Here is a 21,093-nt window from a genome sequence, read left to right as displayed (position 1 = left end):
ATCATCTCTCCTTTCTCTCTCTCCCCCCCATCATCTCTCCTTTCTCTCTCTCCCCCCCATCATCTCTCCTTTCTCTCTCTCCCCCCCCATCTCTCTCTTTCTCTCTCTCCCATCATCTCTCTTTCTCTCTCTCTCCCCCCATCATCTCTCCTTTTTCTCTCTCTCCCCCCATCATCTCTCCTTTCTCTCTCTCCCCCATCATCTCTCTTCTCTCTCTCTCCCCATCATCTCTCCTTTCTCTCTCTCCCCCCATCATCTCTCCTTTCTCTCTCTCCCCCATCATCTCTCCTTTCTCTCTCTCCCCCCATCATCTCTCCTTTCTCTCTCTCCCCCATCATCTCTCCTTTCTCTCTCTCCCCATCATCTCCCCCCATCTCTCCTTCTCTCTCTCTACCCCCATCAGCAGGGGTCTGCAGTACTCTCTCCCCCCATCATCTCTCCTTGCTCTCTCTCCCCCCATCATCTCTCCTTTCTCTCTCTCCCCCATCATCTCTCCTTTCTCTCTCTCCCCCAGCATCTATCCTTTCTCTCTCCCCCCCATCATCTCTCCTTTCTTCTCGTCATTCTCTCCCCCATCATCTCTCTCTCCTTTCTCTCTCTCCCCCATCATCTTCTTCGCTCTCTCGTCTCTCTCTCCCCATCATCTATCCTTTCTCTCTCTCCCCCATCATCTATCCTTTCCTCTCTCTCCCCCATCATCTCTCCTTTCTCTCTCTCCCCCCATCATCTCTCCTTTCTCTCTCTCTCCCCCCATCATCTCTCCTTTCTCTCTCTCTCCCATCATCTCTCCTTTCTCTCTCTCTACCCCCATCATCTCTCCTTTCTTCTCTCTCTACCCCATCATCTCTCCTTCTCGCTCTCTACCCCCATCATCTCTCCTTTCTCGCTCTCTCCCCCATCATCTCTCCTTCTCGCTCTCTCCCCCCATCATCTCTCCTTTCTCGCTCTCTCCCCCCATCATCTCTCCTTTCTCGCTCTCTCCCCCCATCATCTCTCCTTTCTCGCTCTCTCCCCCCATCATCTCTCCTTTCTCGCTCTCTCCCCCCCCATCATCTCTCCTTTCTCGCTCTCTCCCCCATCATCTCTCCTTTCTCGCTCTCTCCCCCCATCATCTCTCCTTTCTCTCTCTCCCCCCATCTCTCTCCTTTCTCTCTCTCTCCCCCATCTCTCCTTTCTCTCTCTCTCCCCCATCTCTCCTTTCTCTCTCTCTCCCCCATCTCTCCTTTCTCTCTCTCTCCCCCATCTCTCCTTTCTCTCTCTCCTCCCCTCTCTCCTTTCTCTCTCTCTCCCCCATCTCTCCTTCTCTCTCCTCCCCATCTCTCCTTTCTCTCCTCTCTCCCCCCATATCTCTCCTTTCTCTCTCTCCCCCCCATATCTCTCCTTTCTCTCTCTCCCCCCCATATCTCTCCCCTTTCTCTCTCTCTCCCCCCCATATCTCTCCTTTCTCTCTCTCCCCCCCATAATCTCTCCTTTCTCTCTCTCCCCCCCATATTCTCTCCTTTCTTCTCTTCTCCCCCCATATCTCTCCTTTCTCTCTCTCCCCCCCATATCTCTCCTTTCTCTCTCTCCCCCCCATATCTCTCCTTTCTCTCTCTCACCCCCATCATCTCTCTTTCTCTCTCTCCCCCCATATCTCTCCTTTCTCTCTCTCCCCCCATATCTCTCCTTTCTCTCTCTCCCCCCCATATCTCTCCTTTCTCTCTCTCCCCCCATCTCTCTCTTCTCTCTCTCCCCCCCCATCTCTCCTTTCTCTCCTCTCCCCCCCCATCTCTCCTTTCTCTCTCTCCCCCCATCTCTCCTTTCTCTCTCTCCCCCATCTCTCCTTTCTCTCTCTCCCCCATCTCTCCTTTCTCTCTCTCCCCCATCTCTCCTTTCTCTCTCTCCCCCCATCTCTCCTTCTCTCTCCCCCCATCTCTCTTCTCTCTCCCCCCATCTCTCCTTTCTCTCTCTCCCCCCATCTCTTCCTTTCTCTCTCCCCCCCATCTCTCCTTTCTCTCTCCCCCCATCTCTCCTTCTCTCTCCCCCCCATCTCTCCTTTCTCTCTCTCCCCCCCCATCTCTCCTTTCTCTCTCTCCCCCCCATCTCTCCTTTCTCTCTCCCCCCCCCCCCATCTCTCCTTTCTCTCTCCTCCCCCCCCATCTCTCCTTTCTCTCTCCTCCCCCCCCATCTCTCCTTTCTCTCTCCTCCCCCCCCATCTCTCCTTTCTCTCTCCTCCCCCCCCATCTCTCCTTTCTCTCTCCCCCCCATCTCTCCTTTCTCTCTCTCCCCATCTCTCCTTTCTCTCTCTCCCCCCCATCTCTCCTTTCTCTCTCTCCCCCCATCTCTCCTTTCTCTCTCTCCCCCCCATCTCTCCTTTCTCTCTCTCCCCCCCCCCATCTCTCCTTTCTCTCTCTCCCCCCCCCCCATCTCTCCTTTCTCTCTCTCCCCCCCATCTCTCCTTCTCTCTCTCCCCCCATCTCTCCTTTCTCTCTCTCCCCCCCATCTCTCCTTTCTCTCTCTCCCCCCCCATCTCTCCTTTCTCTCTCTCCCCCCCCATCTCTCCTTTCTCTCTCTCCCCCCCATCTCTCCTTTCTCTCTCTCCCCCCATTTCTCCTTTCTCTCTCTCCCCCCCCACCAACTCTCTCCATCTCTGTTACGAATCCCTTTTGGCCCGACAGTCTAGGGGGGGATGGTAATGAGACCCGTAACATAACTCATACAAATTATAATAGTGACAAAGTAAAAGTGTGAACGAAATAACCACGACAACTGAAATCTACCTTCAAACTCAGGGTTTATTAATAAACACACGGTAATGGAGGGAGCAGGAAAAGGGGCTGAGCTGGACCCAAGGAAAGAAACTATAAGTATTCAAAAACACCCCTAAGCTAGACTAGCCTACTTTAACAACAGCTAACTAACCAAAAATATAGTGGGTGGTCCATCCAGTTCTAACTAGTGTATTTAACAAAGTTTACCTACGGGTAGTGTATGCCCATGGGCGACTTGTCTTGGTTTCCCCTTTTCCCACCAGCAAACAAACACCATAACCAAAAACAATACTCACAGGTGATGACAAAGTGATATGGAGGTGCTCAAACAAAAGAGAGGTCAATACATAAAGAGAGTGAAACAGAGAGATCTACAGACATGGCATTTACAGAGAGATTGAGCTCCACAGCAAACAACTGACAGGGTTTTTAAACAAAGGGAAAGGAACGGTGATTGGGTAGGAAACAGGAGGAGGTGTGTCTTCTGATTGATGATTGGTGACTGATTGGGGAGTGATGATTTTCACCTGTGAGGGGGGAAGGAGAGAAAAGAAACACACACACAGGATACACACACAGGATACTATCCGTAACAATCTCTCTCTCCCCAATCATCTCTCTCCATCTCTCTCCCCATCATCTCTCTCCATCTCTCTCTCCCCATCATATCTCCCCCATCATCTCTCTCCATTTCTCCCCCCATATCTCCCCTCTCTCTCTCTCTCCCCCATCTCTCCCTTCTCTCTCTCTCTCCCTTCTTTCTCTCTCTCTCTCTTCTCCCTTCTCTCTCACTCTCTTCTCCCTTCTCTCTCTCTCTCTCTCTCTCTCTCCCCCCATCTCTCTCTCTCTCTCCCCATCTCTCTCTCTCTCTCCCCCCATCTCTCCCTTCTCTCTCTCTCCCTTCTCTCTCTTCCCCCATATCTCCTTTTTCTCTCTCCTCTCCCCCCATCTCTCCTTCCTAGTCTATATACTGTTGAGAATGCACTGAGTCGTGCTTGTGTTTGAGCGTGTGCACACTGCATTTGCATGCTTGCTCGCTTATACCTCTTTATATATATATACCTCTTATACCTCTTATACCTCTTATACCTCTTTATATATATACCTCTTATACCTCTTATACCTCTTTATATATATATATACCTCTTATACCTCTTATACCTCTTTTATCCTTATAAATACAAAATGGCTTTTATTCTATTTTATTATGATTTGCACAAACAGATTGAACACATTTTAGTACAACATTTGTCTTGACTCTCTTGGTCAGAACGGCGTAATGCCATGCATTATTAACATTCTACTGCTTAGACAGACAACTCCAGATGCATACATTGCTGCAGTGCCTTGTTCAACTCCAGGACAATACTCGTTCTGTACGGAGTAATTGGTTATTCAGTAAAAAAATAAAAAAAATAACTTGTTTTTTGTATTTCTGTTTCTGCCTCCCTCCCTCCCAGGGGTTGTCTGGAAGAAGGTCTGGAGTCCTTGCTGAAGGCTACAGGAGGGAACCTATTGATCCTCAAGGTGTCTCATTGTCCCAACCTGCTAACTGACCGCTCGCTGTGGCTCGCCAGCTGCTACTGCCGAGCCCTGCAGGCCGTTACATACAGGTACTACCACCAGGGGGCGATCACACATAATACAGTACAGTGTGCATTAGAGGTCGACCGATTTTTTAATCGGTATTGGCCGGTTAATTAGGGTTGATTTTCATAACAGTTGGTAATCAGCCTTTTTGGACGCCGATTATGGCCGATTATGGCCGATTACATTGCGCTCCACGAGGAGACTGTGGCAGGCTGACCACCTGTTACGCGAGTGCAGCGTCAAAAGGACCTTGTGGCTGCAAGGAGCCAAGGTAGGTTGCTAGCTAGCATTAAACTTATCTTATTAAAAACAAATCAATCTTCACATAATCACTAATTAACTATACGTGGTTGATGATATTACTAGGTTAAATAGATGGTCCTGCGTTGCATATAATCGAAGTGGTGCCTGTTCATTTATCATCGAATCACAGCCTACTTCAACTTCGCCAAACGGGTGATGATTTAACAAAAGCACATTCGCGGAAAAAAAAAGCACAATCGTTGCACAAATGTACCTAACCATAAACATCACCTTCCTTCAAATCAATATACAATCATTCTGGCTATTTAGTTAAAAGAAATGCATGTTAGCAGGCAATATTAACTAGGGAAATTGTGTCACTTCTCTTGCGTTCTGTGTAAGCAGAGTCAGGGTATATGCAGCAGTTTGGGCCGCCTGGCTCGTTGCGAACTGTGTGAAGACCATTTCTTCCTAACAAAGACCGTAATTCATTTGCCCGAATTTTACATAATTATGACGTAACATTGAAGGGTGTGAAATGTAACAGCAATATTTAGACTTGGATATTTAGATATTGAGACTAGATAAAATATGGAACGGTTCCGTATTTCACTGAAAGAATAAACGTTTTGTTTTCAAAATGATAGTTTCCGGATTCGACCATATTAATGACCAAAGGCTTGTTTGTTTGTTTGTTTATTATATTATATTTAAGTCTATGATTCGATAGAGCAGTCAGACTGAGCCAGTGGTAGGCAGCAGCACGCTCGTAAGCATTCATTCAAACAGCACTTTACAGCTCTTAGCAATGCTTGAAGCACAGCACTGTTTATGACTTCAAGCCTATCAACTCCCGAGATTAGGCTGGCAATACTATAGTGTCTATAAAAACATCCAATAGTCAGAGGTACATGAAATACAAATGGTATAGAGAGAAATAGTCGACGTGTCATAATTCCTATAAATACAACCTAAAACTTCTTAACTGGGAATATTGAAGTCTCATGTTAAAAGGAACCACCAGCTTTCATATGTTCTCATGTTCTGAGCAAGGAACTTAAACATGGCACATATTGCACTTCTACTTTCTTCTCCAACACTGTGTTTTTGCATTATTTAAACCAAATTGAACGTTTCATTATTTATGTGAGACTAAATAGATTTTATTTATGTATTATATTAAATTAAGTGTTCATTCAGTAGAGTGGATTCGGAAAGTATTCAGACCCCTTGACTTTTTCCACATTTTGTTACAGCATTCTAAAATTGATTAAATTGATGAGGGGAAAAAAAACAATCTACACACAATAACCCATAACGACAAAGGAAAAACTCTCGCATTCTTCTCTTCAAATCCTCTCAAGCTCTGTCAGGTTGGATGGGGAGCGTCGCTGCACAGCTATTTTCAGGTCTCTCCAGAGAATCTGGTTTCTCATGGTCTGAGAGTCCTTTTAGGTGCCTTTTGGCAAACTCCAAGTGGGCTGTCATGTGCCTTTTACTGAGGAGTGGCTTCCGTCTGGCCACTCTACCATAAAGGCCTGATTGGTGGAGTGCTGCAGAGAAGGTTGTCCTTCTGGAAGGTTCTCTGATCCCCACAGAGGAACTCTGGAACTCTGTCAGAGTGGCAATTGCGTTCTCGGTCACCTCCCTGACCAAGACCCTTCTCCTCCAATTGCTCAGTTTGGCCGGGCGGCCAGCTCTAGGAAGAGTCTTGGTGGTACCAAACTTCTTCCATTTAAGAATGATGATGGAGGCCACTGTATTCTTGGGGACCTTCAATGCTGCAGACATTTTTTTGTTGTACACAAAAGCATCGTTCAACCCATCGGCTCTCTCAAGGCACCCTCATATGCCACGTCTTGAAATATGCAGACAGACAGATTAAAAGTACATTGACGTTGTACTACTTCAACCTTCTAAACGCCGCCATAACCTTTGGATTTTAGAACATTCCCAGAAGGCCTGAATTATTGAGTCATTATTAGTTTTACACTTCAGACATGACTCTTAGATTGTTCTGTAGAGTTAGGATTTTGTCTCTTGTATAATACATTCTATACATGATTTTATACTGAATTAAATGTAAATTTTTGTTAACTGTTAGTTGCGTTAGAGGGAAAGTTGGAACACAACTATCTTGTACCAATATCAATTCTTTTAAGTCTTGTTCCAATAGTTGATGTATTTTCTAAGAGATTGTCAGTTGGATAGGCTCTCTGCAAGGTTTTATATATCTTACCTATCATATGAATATCCTTTTCTGACTCAAATGGGATTCCCTCAAGATTGTTCTGATATCCAAAAGATTTCAAATCGACATTTTGTAATATACAAGTTGCATTGTATTTGAAAATATCTACGTTGGCCGATCCAAAATAGCTTTTTAAAGCCGTCATGGAAATGAATGTATTTCCTATTACCAAGTCATCTACGGTTTCTATGCCTTTTAAGTTTTCCACGTGGACCAATTCATCGGTGAATTCTGAAAAGCTAATCTAAGGATTTTTCCACAAGGTTGTTTTTTGTTGTAGAATTATGTTTCATTTTCTTCCTCGTTGTTCACGTGTTCTTAACAATGAAGTTATTCATGTTCTTAACTTTCCCCTTTGAAAATAGACACGTTAAAAGATACAGGGGATGAGCTGCGCATCTTCAACAGTTACCTGTTGTTCCTCTTTAGTGAATTTGAGTGGCGATTTGATACAATTCCAAGTCTTGAAGGTTGAAACAACCCTGAGACGTAAAGTAGGAAGATGTCAAACGTTCCTTCTTATGCTACAATTTTTTTTTTTAAGAGGTTTATTCTACCTGGAAGATTTATGGGAAGATTATTCCATTTATTTCGATCTGTTTTCATACAGTTCAGTAATGGCATAAAGTTATCTTTTATATTTGTTGTTGTCACTTGTTAAGCATCCCAAGTATTTCATATTTTTTTGTGGTCCACTTAAAGACTGCTGTAAATCATGAGTAAAAATCCAGAGATTTTAGAGTATTCAGAAAATATTTTTTTCCAATAAGTATTGTTCAGGTATATCAGGAGATCATCTGCGTATAAGTTTAGTTTATATTCATGTTTACGTTTGGGTCCTGTCTAAAACTTTCTGAAAGCGGTTTATTTGCCAGTGCAAACAGGAAGTACTATTTCTGTATATTTTTGTTTTGGGACATTTTCTGTATTTTTTAAGGGCCTAACTACGCTCCAATCGCCAAATGCTTTTCGGAACTTGGGCAGAAAAAGGTCACTTCGACCCACTGAGTCAAAAAGAACAATGTCGGAGTTTAATTCTATAAGAGAAAAGCTGCAAACAGGAGTTGGAAAATCAATAGAAGGGAGGACCAGAACAATAGCCTAATGTTCAGGAAGGATTTGGTGTAGAGGATGATTGCGAGGCGCTATACACATTTAGACAGTTCGTGGCCATCTATAGGTGCTATCTTTATCAGCATCATAAAGTCAAACTGAAATCTTATCAGAAACATGTTGGGTAGTATTCACACCTTTTTAAAATTTCCGGTCAAACTTTTAGACATTTTCCGGTCAAACTGTTATTAGGAAATTTTGCACAGAAAATCCTGCATCCCTAAACATCTTTGCTGCGCAAGAGAAGCAGAGATGGAAGAATTTTACCGACGTCGACTAGATAGAATAAATGATTCAATCGATCTATGACATTATTCTGGTGAGCAAGGGTTTATTTAGTATTCTAGGGCAACAAGTCATCACAAGAGAAGCTGCATGTATCTAATTATAGAAAAGTTGAACAAATAGAGTACCAAAATGTGGGAAAGTATAAGCAGAAACTTAGACCTGTCTCTGACTGGACAGTGCCTTTTCTATATTTGTGGGTTAGGTCGGTTGGGTGCGGGCCTAAAATGTTCACTTAATCACATGTAGTCAGGAGGTTGAGGATGGGTTATTCGAAAATTGCGTGTGAAAAGTCTGTGTGTTGTGATTCTGGACGGTCAGATAGCTAGCAACAATGACAAGAAGCTGCCATGAGGGGAATTGTAGGTGGCTCATTTCAACTCATTGTATCTTGTTATTGATACCATGTCTTGTTTTGAGGGGTTTTGACTCTTCTTTTTGCTAATATCGCAAAACATTTGCTAGCTAGCCAACCGACGATGCTAGCTAACCAACAACTGCAATGGTGTATTTGAGAGACAACAAGTGCTCATTGTGTATTTATGTTTTCAATAAAGTTTTGGAGAGGAAATATAGTTTGCATGCTGTCAACAATTCTTTGATTCTAAGCCAACCCCCGCCTGTTTCGCTCCACGATTGTGCATGCACCGGCTTTGTTGCTAAACAACCCACCTGTCTTTACAGGTACTACCACCACGTGGTGCTCACACTCTATACAATATAATCCACTACAGTATACTATATAGTATTCCACTGTGGTATTACAGAATATACTGTAAGTACACTAGCATTTAATCTGCCACATTAAATCAGTAGACGGGCCACGTTTGGCCCACGTGCCATGAGTTTGAGACTCCTGATATATATTATGAATGGGTGTCTAGATTGATATACCATGAAGTATAGTGAATTGGTGTTTTTTGTTCTAGGAGTGCCACAGACCCTGTAGGACAGGAGGTGATCTGGGCTCTAGGAGCAGGCTGTAGAGACATAATCTCCCTCCAGGTGGCACCACTACATCCATGGTGAGAGGCAACTCTTAGCACACATTTATTTTATGTATACTGTTAACACATATTGTAACGTACCTCTCTCTCTTTCTCCTCCAGCCAACAACCGGCTCGCTTCAGCAACCGATGCCTGCAGACCATTGGCCGATGCTGGCCGCACCTCAGAGCCCTGGGTGTGGGCGGGGCAGGATGTGGCATTCAGGGACTAGCCTCGTTGGGTGAGGAAATTCATTTGGATAGATATCTCATGATTTAATAAATAAACTGATAGAGGGACTATTCTTTCAGAAAAAAGAAACCATTTGAATTGAAGTGCTTTGTATGGCTCGTATCAGAGGTCTTTGTTCAGTCCCTCCAGGTTTTCGCCTTTTTTTGTTGTGATTTTTGCTGCCAAAAATGCCAGATTTTTTTTTGGCAGCTTTTCTGAAATTCTGCGATACATTTTGCGTTTTTTTTTCTTCTTCACGCTAATTTCATATAAAGCAATAAAAGCTAAATTCATCATCCAAAAACAATTAGAAACATCTAAAGTGCTTAGTTTATTTTATCTTCCTGAACAAACAGCTCACTCACGCATCAGTCACACACACCTCTCCAATCCATCAGGCTTGGGGCTTGCTATCAACACAAAGATGCACCTCCCATTCCAACTCACTCTCTCTCTCTCTCTCAAAAAAAAAACTCAAATGGATTCAAAGCTGATCAATCGCTTTCAATTTGAGGATCAATATTTCTTTCTAATAAGTTGTCTTCAAAATTCTTGAAAGGGTCGTAAGGGAGACAAACAACAGAAAACATAGAAATAGAATATCGTGGTTGAAATGTACTGTTCCATTTCTAAAAAATAAATAAAAAATCCAGAAAGATTGTGCTTTCGTGATCCGTATTATGTTTTACAGAGAGTTTAAAACGGCAAAGCTGGCCAATTATACTCAGCTCTTTGAGCAGCGTCTCCATAGACAGACTGGTGGAGAGCAGAGTGCCGACCACCCTACTGAAGCCAAGGTTAGCGGAGTAAAACGCAACTCACCTTGATTCATACTACTGTCAGCGCTTGCCACGGTCTTCCCTGCTACCACTTCAGTCATTGTGATCTACAGCTGCTGTGGGAACTGTTCTGACATTCTCATATTCTTTGCTGATTTGAAGTGACTGTTTGATCGTCGACTTTCTCTAGTTTCCAAAAACATTTAGAAATAGTTTCGCACGGTCGTTAGCTGTTATTTTTGCTTGGCAAATGAGATTGATTTCTGTTCGTTGTACTGCCTGTCAAGCCATCAACAATCACCCATGATCTTCTCGTGTGAATACGCTGACAGGCTAGGGGGGGGGAAACTTCGTTGACGTGTGGTTGGATTGGGCCATTTTCCACGGTAACAGTGCAGTAATTAGTCAAAATTACTAACCTGCTTTTGATTGGACCCATTTTATGTGCTAGAAGTGCGGGATTTGGTCAAAATTGCGAGCTCTCGCATAATATACGCTGATTGGTTGATTTTTGCATTGAATTATGCGATTATGGAATCCTGGCGGGACTGTTTGTTGATGGATAGAACTTTGTACTTCAAGGGGTTATTTGTCACATTTTAGATTTAGTTTTCTCCTTTTTTTGCTTCTTCTGAGGAACAAAATATTCTGATTTATTTCTGGCCCGTCCACACACATGGGAAGCGGGATGCGTGCGACTGCAAATACCCTCCCAGTCAGAAGGAAAAATGTTACCCAGCTATTACGTTCCTACTCACGATTCACAGCATGCAGGAACAGAGGGAGGAAATGACTTTTGTGGCTAGATGAGAAACAGTTGTTTTGGTGGTCTGTCTATCAGTACATCCCCATATTGTTATTTATCCTCTTGCTCTTTTGCACCTCAGTATCTCTACTTGCACATCATCATCTGCACATTTATCACTCCAGTATTAATGCTAAATTGTAATGATTTCGCCTCTATGGCCTATTTGCCTTTACCACCCTACTCTTATACATTTGCACACACTGTACATAGATTTTTCTATTGTGTTATTGACTGTACGTTTGTTTATGTGTAACTCTGTGTTGTTGTTTTAGTCGCACTGCTTTGCTTTATCTTGGCCAGTTCGCAGTTGTAAATGAGAACTTGTTCTCAACTGCCCTACCTGGTTAAATAAAGGTGTTCTCAACTGGCCGACCTGGTTAAATAAAGGTGGAAGAAACCTTTTTAAAATAAACAAACATGGGCTGAGTCAGGATGAGGGGTGGCAATAGGAAAGGACATTGAGTGACTCTCAAATGGCACCCTATTTCCTATATAGTGCACTACTCTTGGCCAGAGCCCTACAGTGCCTTCAGAAAGTATTCACACCCCTTAACTTTTTCCACATTTTGTTGTGTTATAACCTGAATTGAACATTTTATACATTCATATTTAGATTTTGGCTCATTTGGCCTACATACAATACCCCGTAATGTCAAAATGGAATTATGTTTTGTGTTTTTAGAAATGTTTACTAATGAATAAAAAATGTAAAGCTGAAAAGGTATTCAACCTCTCTTTTTTTATTTTTATTGGAAAGCCTAATTAAGTTCAGGAGTCAAACTTTGCTTAACAAGTCACAATAAGTTGCATGGACTCACTCTGTGTGCAATGGTAGTGTTTATCATCTCTGTACACGTACCTGTAAGGTCCCTCCAAGTCGAGCAGTAAATTTCAAACATACACTACATGACCAAAAGTATGTGGCTCCTCAAACATCTCATTCCAAACCCATGTAGTTGGTCCCCCCTTTGCAGCTAAAACAGCCTCCACTCCACTTTCCGCTAGATGTTGGAGCATTGCTGCGGGGACTTGCTTCCATTCAGGCATGAGCGATGGTGAGGTCGAGCACTGATTTTGGGCATTCCAATTAATCCCAAAGGTGTTCGATGGGGTTGGGGTCAGGACTCTTTACAGGCCAGTCAAGTTCCTCCACACCAATCTCTACAAACTATTTCTGTATGGACCTCGCTTTGTGCCCGGGGGGCATTGTCATGCTGAAACAGGAAAGGGCCTTCCCCAAACTGTTGCCACAAAGTTGGAAGCACAGAATCGTCTAGAATGTCATTGTATGCTATAGTGTTAAGATTTCCCTTCACTGGAACTAAGGGGCCTCACCTCCACCAAACTTTACAGTTGGCATTATGTGTTGGGGCAGGTAACATTCTCCTGGCATCCGCCAAACCCAGATTAGTCCTTCGGACCGACATCTGACGCTTGGCATTGCGCATGGTGATCTTACGCTTATGTGCAGCTGCTCGGCCATGGAAACCCATTTCATGAAGCTCGATGAGTCGGCGGTCCCATTCTGTGAGCTTGTGTGACCTACCACTTAGCGCCTGAGCCATTGTTGCTCCTAGATGTTTCCACTTCACAATAACAAGCACTTAAAGTTGACCGGGGCAGCTCTAGCAGGGCAAAGCTTTTGCCAAACTGAAAGGTGGCTTCCTATCACTGTGCCACGTTGAAAGTCACTGAGCTCTTAAGTACGGGCCATTCTACTCCTAATGTTTGTCTATGGAGGCTGTGTGCTCGATTTTATACGCCTGTCAGGAACTGGTGTGGCTGAAATAGCCAAATCCACTAATTTGAAGTGGTGTCCACATACTTTTGTGTGTATATATAGTGTAGAATCTACCACAGAACCAGGGAGGTTTTCCAATGCCTCGCAAAGAAGGGCACCTATTGGTAGATAAAAAAAGACATTGAATATCCCTTTGAGCATGGTGAAGTTATTAAATACACTTTGGATGGTGTTTCAATTACACCCAGTCACTGCAAAGATATAGGTGTCCTTCCTAACTCAGTTGCCGGAGAGGAAGGAAACCACTCAGGGATTTCACCATGAGGCCATTGGTGATTTTAAAACACTTTTAATGGCTGTCATAGGAGAAAAGTGAGGATGGATCAATAACATTGCAATTACCACACAATACTAATCTAATTAACATAGTGAAAAGGAAGCCTGTACAGAATTTTAAAATATTCCAAAACATGTGTTTGCAATAAGGCACTAAAGTGAAACGGCGGCAAAGAAATGAACTTTGTCCTGAAAGCAAAGCGTTATGTTTGGGGCAAATCCAACACATCACTGAGTACCACTCTTCATATTTTCAAGCATGGTGGTGGCTACACCATGTTATGGGTATGCTTGTCATCGTCAAGATTATTATTATTTTTTTAAATAAAAATAAATAGAATAGAGCTAAGTACAGGCAAAATCCTAGAGGAAAACCTGTGTCTACTTTTTCACAGACACCGGGAGATAAATTCACCTTTCAGCAGGACAATAACCTAAAACACGAGGCCAAATATACACTGGAGTAGCATACCAAGACGACATTGAATGGTCCTGAGTGGCCTAGTTACAGTTTTGACTTAAATTGGCTTGAAAATCTATGGCAAGACTTTGAAAATGCCTGTCTAGCAATGATCAACAACCAACTTGACAGAGCTTGAATATTATTATTTTTTAAAGTGGAAATATTGCACTTAGACTTACCCAGAAACACTATAATCGCTGCCAAAGGTGATTCTAACATGCATCGACTCAGGGGTGTGAATACTAGATTTATTTAATTTTCAACAAAATTGCAAACATTTCTTAAAACATGTTTTCACGTTGTCATTGTGGGTTGTTTGATGATGGGTGAGCACATTTTGTTTTAATCCATTTTGAATTCAAGCTGGTGACGCAACGAAATGTGAAATAAATCAAGGGGTATGAATACTTTCTGAAGGCTCTGTATGTGCGCTAGTGAAAGGTAGTGCACTTGTTAAGGGAATAGGATGCCATTTGGAAATCAGCCATTCTGATCGGTTCACACTCATCCTACCATCTAGGGCGAAACATGAGGAAACACTATCCCCAAGCTGTCTCAAATATATCTATATCTGAGAGTATGTCATACAAATGGTAGAAACACGGTGAACTTACTGTTTTGGTTTTGTAGGCTGGTTATGTGCGCTTTCGCTATGGCCGTCTCTCTTAAGTTTTATTTTCGTGTAAGCAATGCTAACACTTCAACCCGTGAACAAACGTATATCAATATGTGTTGCTAGGTGTATATGACTGCTTTAGACTCGGGATAGGCTCTTTAGATATCTTACCTAGCACTTGAAAAATGATGGATTAGCACATACCAAGCGTCCTGTCCGGGGGGGGTACTTGTGCTTCTAGCTGCCTCACGCTACAGAAACGGAAGATATTCTCCTGCCCTATGGGCTGTTCTGGTGCGGTCAATGCTACTTATTTCCATACTACCGACTAAGCTGTTGGTATCAAAGGCATCTCAACTTCCTTCTCTCCTCTTCCCTCTTTCCCCCCCCTGCAGCGAGGAACTGCATGCGTCTGCAGGTGTTGGAGTTGGACCATGTGAGTGAGGTCAACCAGGAAGTGGCAGCTGAGGTGTGCAGGGAGGGTCTGAAGGGCCTGGAGATGCTGGTCCTCACCTCCACCCCGGTCACTCCTAAGGCCCTGCTTCACTTCAACAGTGAGTACACCCGACTACACTGCATAGTGCACTACATAGAACACTACTGGGAGGGTCTGGAGTTTCGAGAGATGCGGGTCCTCACCTCTACCCCCAAGACACTGCTGTACTTCAACAGTGAGTACATCCTACACCAGACCCAGGTTCAAATAAATATGTGCTTTATTTTCACAAAGGCACCAATAGAACAATCCCAAAAGTGAAATCCCTGCCCATTTTTAGTTTTCCATTGCGCAAGCAACGGCTCAAAGTGTTGCGTAAGCACCCTTTTTGAACCCAGGCCTGCACTTTTCTCATCCAGCCAATCATTTCAGATCTACACAAGTGACTGGGGGCGTAGGGTCGAGGGGGTTCTATTTGGAATTGGGTGGCGAGTCTGCTGCTTCCATGTGAGGGTTGTAAAACACAGTCTCGCCCCTCCAGGTGTGTGTCGTAACCTGAAGTCCATGGTGGTGCAGATCGGGGTGGAGGACTACTTCGAGGACCCCAGCAGCCCTGAGGCTAGGAAGCTGTTTGACGAGATGGTGAACAAGCTGCAGGTAATTAGAACGGAGCTTTTAACTTCCATTTCAGAGACCACGTCCCAATTAATCCCAAATGCTCTTAAAAATAATTGCATTTAAATCATCTTAGATCATTTTTAAAAAGGGGGTGTAATACACTTAAGGGGGGGGGGCAATATTATTAACTTACTCTGGATCAGTTCTCCTAACTATGCCAGTCCAAACAATTTCCTGTCTTTGGGTTCTCTCCTGCCCACAGTATACATGTATATGACTAAGTCTGTAGCATCCTTTAGCGGCAGTTCGGTGGGCGAGCGAGAGTTGTCTATTATTACAACTCGACCACACTGAACCGTACATGACTCCAAACCAGGAAGTCCAGTTCAGCTGGTCGTCTGAGGAATTGAGGAAATGGAATTAATCCCAGCTGCTTTCTGAAGGGAGGAAGCGGGGCGTTGAGGGCGGTCGCACGCCCACGGCGGGCGCCACTCAGAGGTTAAGAGGAAGAGCGCGTCGATATTCGCACTCGGACTTCGTCTACATTTTTCTCTATGGGCCCTGGTCAAAGTAGCGTACTAAATAGGGAATAGGGTGGGCGTGTGAGCCTTCCCTCCTTCTGTGAGTCAGTGTGGAAGGTGCCCCTTTCTCCCTGGTGGATGCTGTGCTAGATTGCTCATAGTCGTTAAGTAACTAACTCCAGAGAGCTAAAAGTGTGTGTGTGTGTGTGTAATTTCGGCACTGTTCATTTGTCATGGCTGTAGCCAGACGGGGGAGAAGCAGACAAACATTTAGTCAAACTCAATAAACCCTCGAGGGGCAGAAACCTATGAGTTGTGTGTGTGTGTGTGTGTGTACTGTACAGTCAGTGAAAACCGCTATAAGGAACCAGCCCAGTCTACAAACTTAGCTATATGCTTGTCTACAAATGTAGTTTATATGCTTACTTTTCTGTATCTAAATACCGCTTCTCCCGGAGAAACACTCTTAAGTGTATTTTCGGTTCACACATTCTTAATAGGGCTGATATTGGCATCGCAATATTTTTCCCATGGTCGAATATGAAATCGCAAAAAAGCAGACCGAACTCTTTAGTCCGCTGTATGTAAAATGTAGTGTGCTAATAGTTTTGGGAAATAAATAAATGTGACTCGGGAATGGCAACTTATTGATGTTTGTTTCCGACATTAGGGCGATTTTCCTAAAGACGTTGAAGCCGCTTTGCGTTTTGCTCCCTTGCCATGATACTAATGAGTATCGCGACGCTGGCATCGTCACCGGGCCCTAATAGATTGAGGCACGCTCATTTACACACACCCTTTCGATGGTTCAACGGCCTCTACTGTGTGTGTGTGTGCGCGTATGCACAATGGTCTACAAACTAAAGAAGTGATGTTGACTTTTCTCTGCATAAATGAGTGTAGTGGTCTAAGCACTCCATCCATCCCTCTTTACCCTCCAGGGCTTGAAGAAGAGACCGGGCTTCTCCAAAATTCTGCACGTGAAGGCGGACATCCTCTGCTAACCCCTTTCACCACTCAGGACCCCCCCCCCCCACCCAAAGAAGGGTCGGCCATTTTGTTCCCAGCCACACCAACAGAACAGACCCTGTCATTTGAAACCCCTTGACGTACCAGTCAGCCAACACACACACATAACTGAAGAGGAAATGCAGCAACTGTTGGAGAAAGTGGAAGTTGATGAACATGCTGCTTTTTAGTTAAACATAAAAAACAATGTGTTTTCGGCCCTTAGCCTTGACTAAAAGACAGACACAGACACCACAGACAGATAGATGCTCCATAGACCATTAGAATGCATTACAGAACAGAGGATAGACAAGACAAGAGGCCTGGGTAGGGCCTGGGTAGGATAGGTCCACACCTTACCCTGGAGCATACAAACCCAGTGGAGATTTTCATGAAGGGACCAACATTGAGGGCTAACTCCATTTTAAAGTATTACATTTTGTGTGTCCTCTATCCAACTTTATGGTGGGGTAAAGTGTGGTAAAGACATCATCCGGCAGGTAACAAGACCAGGGGCCCGTAAGTTTCCGCAAAAGCATACAGGGACCCTGCCTGTGAGTTGCTGACCTGCCAAACAGATTTGAAACGTAAACTCAGCAGGACTATTGGACTTTGTAGATGCTGTAATCTCGGCGGCCATTTTGATTTCAACTGAGAAAAGGGCTGTAAGCAGGAGGACGGATGTCATGAAAGAGCAGGCTTTCGTTCTTCACTGAGTACATTGCAGAGAATGTGTCTGGGATGCTTTTTATCAAGATGCTAAACTGTTAGTTAAAATAGATTCCCAACCTGTGTGTGTGTGTTTTAAGGGAGGGATACATGACATACCAGCTGCAGACTTGGTCGAACATAAAACGAGAAGATATCTTGTCACCTCGAGAATTTTTATTCCAAGTTCTTTATCGGCATTTCAGCCACTCCATGGTGTGGTCGCCATGGGAACAGCGCAGTATTGAACACTAGGTCCATCCTCCGCATGCTCATCAGCCGAGCACCATCTCTCGCACCCTCTTGGACTTTTCAGCTGTCAATTACTTTTGTCTGTGGGACTCATACGGTATCTATAGGCCTGTTGGTCCACAAGGCAGCTACTGTGTTATTTGTTTTTAAAGCAGGGTTGCAAATGAATTCATTAGGCCTCTATTTCAGAATTGATGCCATTCACAGCCGTGTGTCTGTTCTCACTTCATTTCGTAAAATGCTTTCTCCAGTTTGCCACTGATCTATAGGAGTGTTGTAAAAGGCAGGCGTTAACCCTGTACTAGCCACTAGCTCTGTAAGCTGCAGTGAATTACATGCATAAGCTGCATCCCAAATGCACCCTATTCCCTATGTAGTGTAATACGTTTAGCCAGGGCTCATAAGGCTCTGGCCAAAAGTAGTGCGCAGAATAGGGTGCCAGTTGAGAAACGGCTATAGCCTACAGCGAAAAGAGTTGCTGATTGTTGATTGACATGATTTATATGTTAACTGGCTATAAACATAATGTATAATACATGTATATATGTTACAGCTGGTTATTATGATATATATACGCTGTTGTATTTACAGCCAGTACACCGGAAGGGCTTTTAATTGTCCGCCAATTACATAGAGTTGGATAGAGGGCACATATTTTCCTCTTTCGCCACAACGGCTTCATACGTGTGCCCTCTATCCAACTTTATGGCCAGTTGCAATTTGTTCGATGTCATAGATCATCTGACTCTCTGGAGCCCTCTGCTGAGCAGGATGACTCGTGCAACGACACACAGCTGGTGGAGAGGTAGGAAGTGTCCCTGGATGCCTCCCAAATGGCTCTCGTCAAAGGTATATTGGGAATAGGGTGACATTTGGGATGCAGACTTGATCTCAATTTGCCTCAAAGTCCTCTTGTTTCTTCACCTGCACTGATTGCCTTGTCAAGTGAAAGCAAAACGGTGGAAGCTCATAGTTAGGCTATCTTACGCAGTTATTTTTTGCTCAGTGCAATGATGGGAGAAGAGGACAGCATTAGCCTGTATGGATCCACTCGCAATACTGTACCGTTAATGCATTCAAGCAAGTCGTCGAGCTCAGGCAGCAATGCACACCGACCCAAACCATGCAACACCCCAGGGAGGCATCTCAAGTCTAATGTGGACTCCTTCTGACAGAGGACAACAGTTGGAAGCTGATCCTCTGGTAGGCTTTGACCTATTCTTTGTTTTTTTTAGGCTGTGCTCCAAATGGCACCCTTTTCCCCTGTATAGTGAACTGCTGTACGTTAGACCAGGGCCCATAGGGCTCCGGTCAAAAGTTGTGCACTATATAGGGAGTGGGGTGCCATTCTGGGATTCAACTTTAGGGGGTTTTCAGTTCCTGACAATCTTGTCTTCTTTAAGACATTAAACACTGTACATAATGTTGTTGATAATATAAAAAGTACTGCATTTGGTGTTCTAAAAAATTAAGGTCATAAGTATTGAAATGACGAAAACAGACAAATATTAAGAGTCTACAGGTGTCCATTCTGTGAGGTTTTTTTCTCCAAAGTCTAAAGGAAAGATTCAACTACAGTGGCAAGAAAAAGCACGTGAACCCTTTGGAAATACCTGGATTTCTGCATAAATTGGTCATCAAATGTCACAATAGACAAACACAGTCTGCTTAAACTATTAACACGCAAACAATTATACATGTTCATGTCTTTATTGAACATACCGTGTAAACATTCACAGTGCAGGGTGGGGAAAGTATGCTCCTTTGGCAGCAATATCCTCAACCAAATGTTTTCTGTAGTTGTGGATCAGACCTGCAAAACAGTCAAGAGGAATTTTGGACCATTCCTCTTTACAGAACTGTTTCAGTTCAGTAACATTCTTGGGAGGTCTGGTGTGAACCGCTCTCTTGAGGTCATGCCACAGCATCTCATTTGGGTTGAGGTCAGGACTCTGAGTGGGCCACTCCAGAAGGCGTATTTTCTTCGGTTGAAGCCATTCTGTTGTTGATTTTATTTTATTTTTTTACCTTTATTTAACTAGGCAGTTAAGAACAAATTCTTATTTTCAATGACGGCCTAGGAACAGTGGGTTAACTGCCTGTTCAGGGGCAGAACGACAGAGTTGTACCTTGTCAGCTCGGGGATTTGAACTTGCAACCTTTCGGTTACTAGTCCAACACACTAACCACTAGGCTACCCTGCCGCCCCGATTTACTTCTGTGTTTTGGGTCGTTTTCCTGGGTCGTTGTCCTGCATCACCCAACTTCTGTTGAGCTTCAATTGGCGGACAGATAGCCTTACATCATCATGCTAAATGTCTTGAAAAACGAAGGAATTATTTTTTTCTGTCTATGATAGCAAGCGGTCCAGGCCCTGAGGCAGCCCCAAGCTATGATGCTCCCTCCACCATACTTTACAGTTGGGATGAGGTTTTGATGTTGGTGTGCTGTGCCTTTTTTTTCTCCACACATGGTGTTGTGTGCTCCTTCTAAACAACTCAACTGTAGTTTCATCTGTCCAACAGTGCTAAACTGTCTCCATTTATAGACAATTTGTCTTACTGTGGACTGATGAACATCAAGGCTTTTAGAGATACTTTTGTAACCCTTTCCAGCTTTATGCAAGTCAACAATTCTTAATCTTAGGTCTTCTGAGATCGGTTTTGTTCGAGGCATGGCTCAAATTTTGTGAGTTTTTTTTTTATAGGGCAAGGCAGTTCTAAACAACGTTCCCAATCTCTTCCCATTGATTGGACTCCAGGTTAGCTGACTCCAATCAGCTTTTGGAGAAGTCATTAGCCTAGGGGTTCACATACTTTTCCCAATGTTTAAATTATGTATTCAATATAGACAAGAAAAATACAATAATTTGTGTATTATTAGTTTTAAGCACACTATGTTTGTGACTTAGATGAAGATCAGATCAATTTTGATGACCAATTCATGCAGAAATCCAGGTCATTCCAAAAGGTTCACATACTTTTTCTTGCCACTGTATATTATGTATAAACGGTAGTGTTGAAGTTTGCAGTTGTGTGCTATAGATGCTTTATATTCAGTGTTCATCAGACATGTGCTATAGAGATGGACATTATTTAGGAAAGAAAGAGGGTAAAGATTTATTTGAGCTATTTATTTCTATAAAAAAAAGAGAGGTCTATAATGTTGGCATGTTTGTGTTCATGCACCAATCATCACGTTGCCTTGAACATATTCTGCTGTAGTGGCTGTAGTTCTAGATTAATATTTAAAAAGATTTTAAGATTGCTTGCAAAAGGTTTATGCGGTGTTTTTATTTTTAATACGTCTGTTGCACTAGTGGGGGGGGGGGGGAATAAGATAATACTGATATTTAAT

The 21,093-nt window shown here is 43.5% G+C and overlaps 1 protein-coding gene across 1 annotated transcript in view; it reads left to right on the top strand.

Annotated features, from left to right (window-relative positions):
• The window catches only part of LOC109900416 (F-box only protein 41), an 88,779-nt gene extending 71,130 nt beyond the window's left edge, over window positions 1-17,649 (top strand). The window contains exons 9-14 of the mRNA XM_031837632.1: window positions 4,211-4,363; window positions 9,162-9,257; window positions 9,342-9,460; window positions 14,589-14,747; window positions 15,171-15,286; window positions 16,710-17,649. Of these exons, the coding sequence (XP_031693492.1) occupies window positions 4,211-4,363; window positions 9,162-9,257; window positions 9,342-9,460; window positions 14,589-14,747; window positions 15,171-15,286; window positions 16,710-16,772 (706 nt within the window). The 3' untranslated portion in view covers window positions 16,773-17,649. The remainder of the gene's footprint in view (window positions 1-4,210; window positions 4,364-9,161; window positions 9,258-9,341; window positions 9,461-14,588; window positions 14,748-15,170; window positions 15,287-16,709) is intronic.
• Window positions 17,650-21,093: the final 3,444 nt, after the last annotated feature.

The sequence above is a fragment of the Oncorhynchus kisutch genome, linkage group LG12, assembly GCF_002021735.2.
Source record: "Oncorhynchus kisutch isolate 150728-3 linkage group LG12, Okis_V2, whole genome shotgun sequence".
Taxonomy (NCBI): Eukaryota; Metazoa; Chordata; class Actinopteri; order Salmoniformes; family Salmonidae; genus Oncorhynchus; species Oncorhynchus kisutch.
The sequence above is the reverse complement of the archived record's forward strand: the minus strand, read 5'-3'. Positions and strand labels throughout refer to the sequence as shown.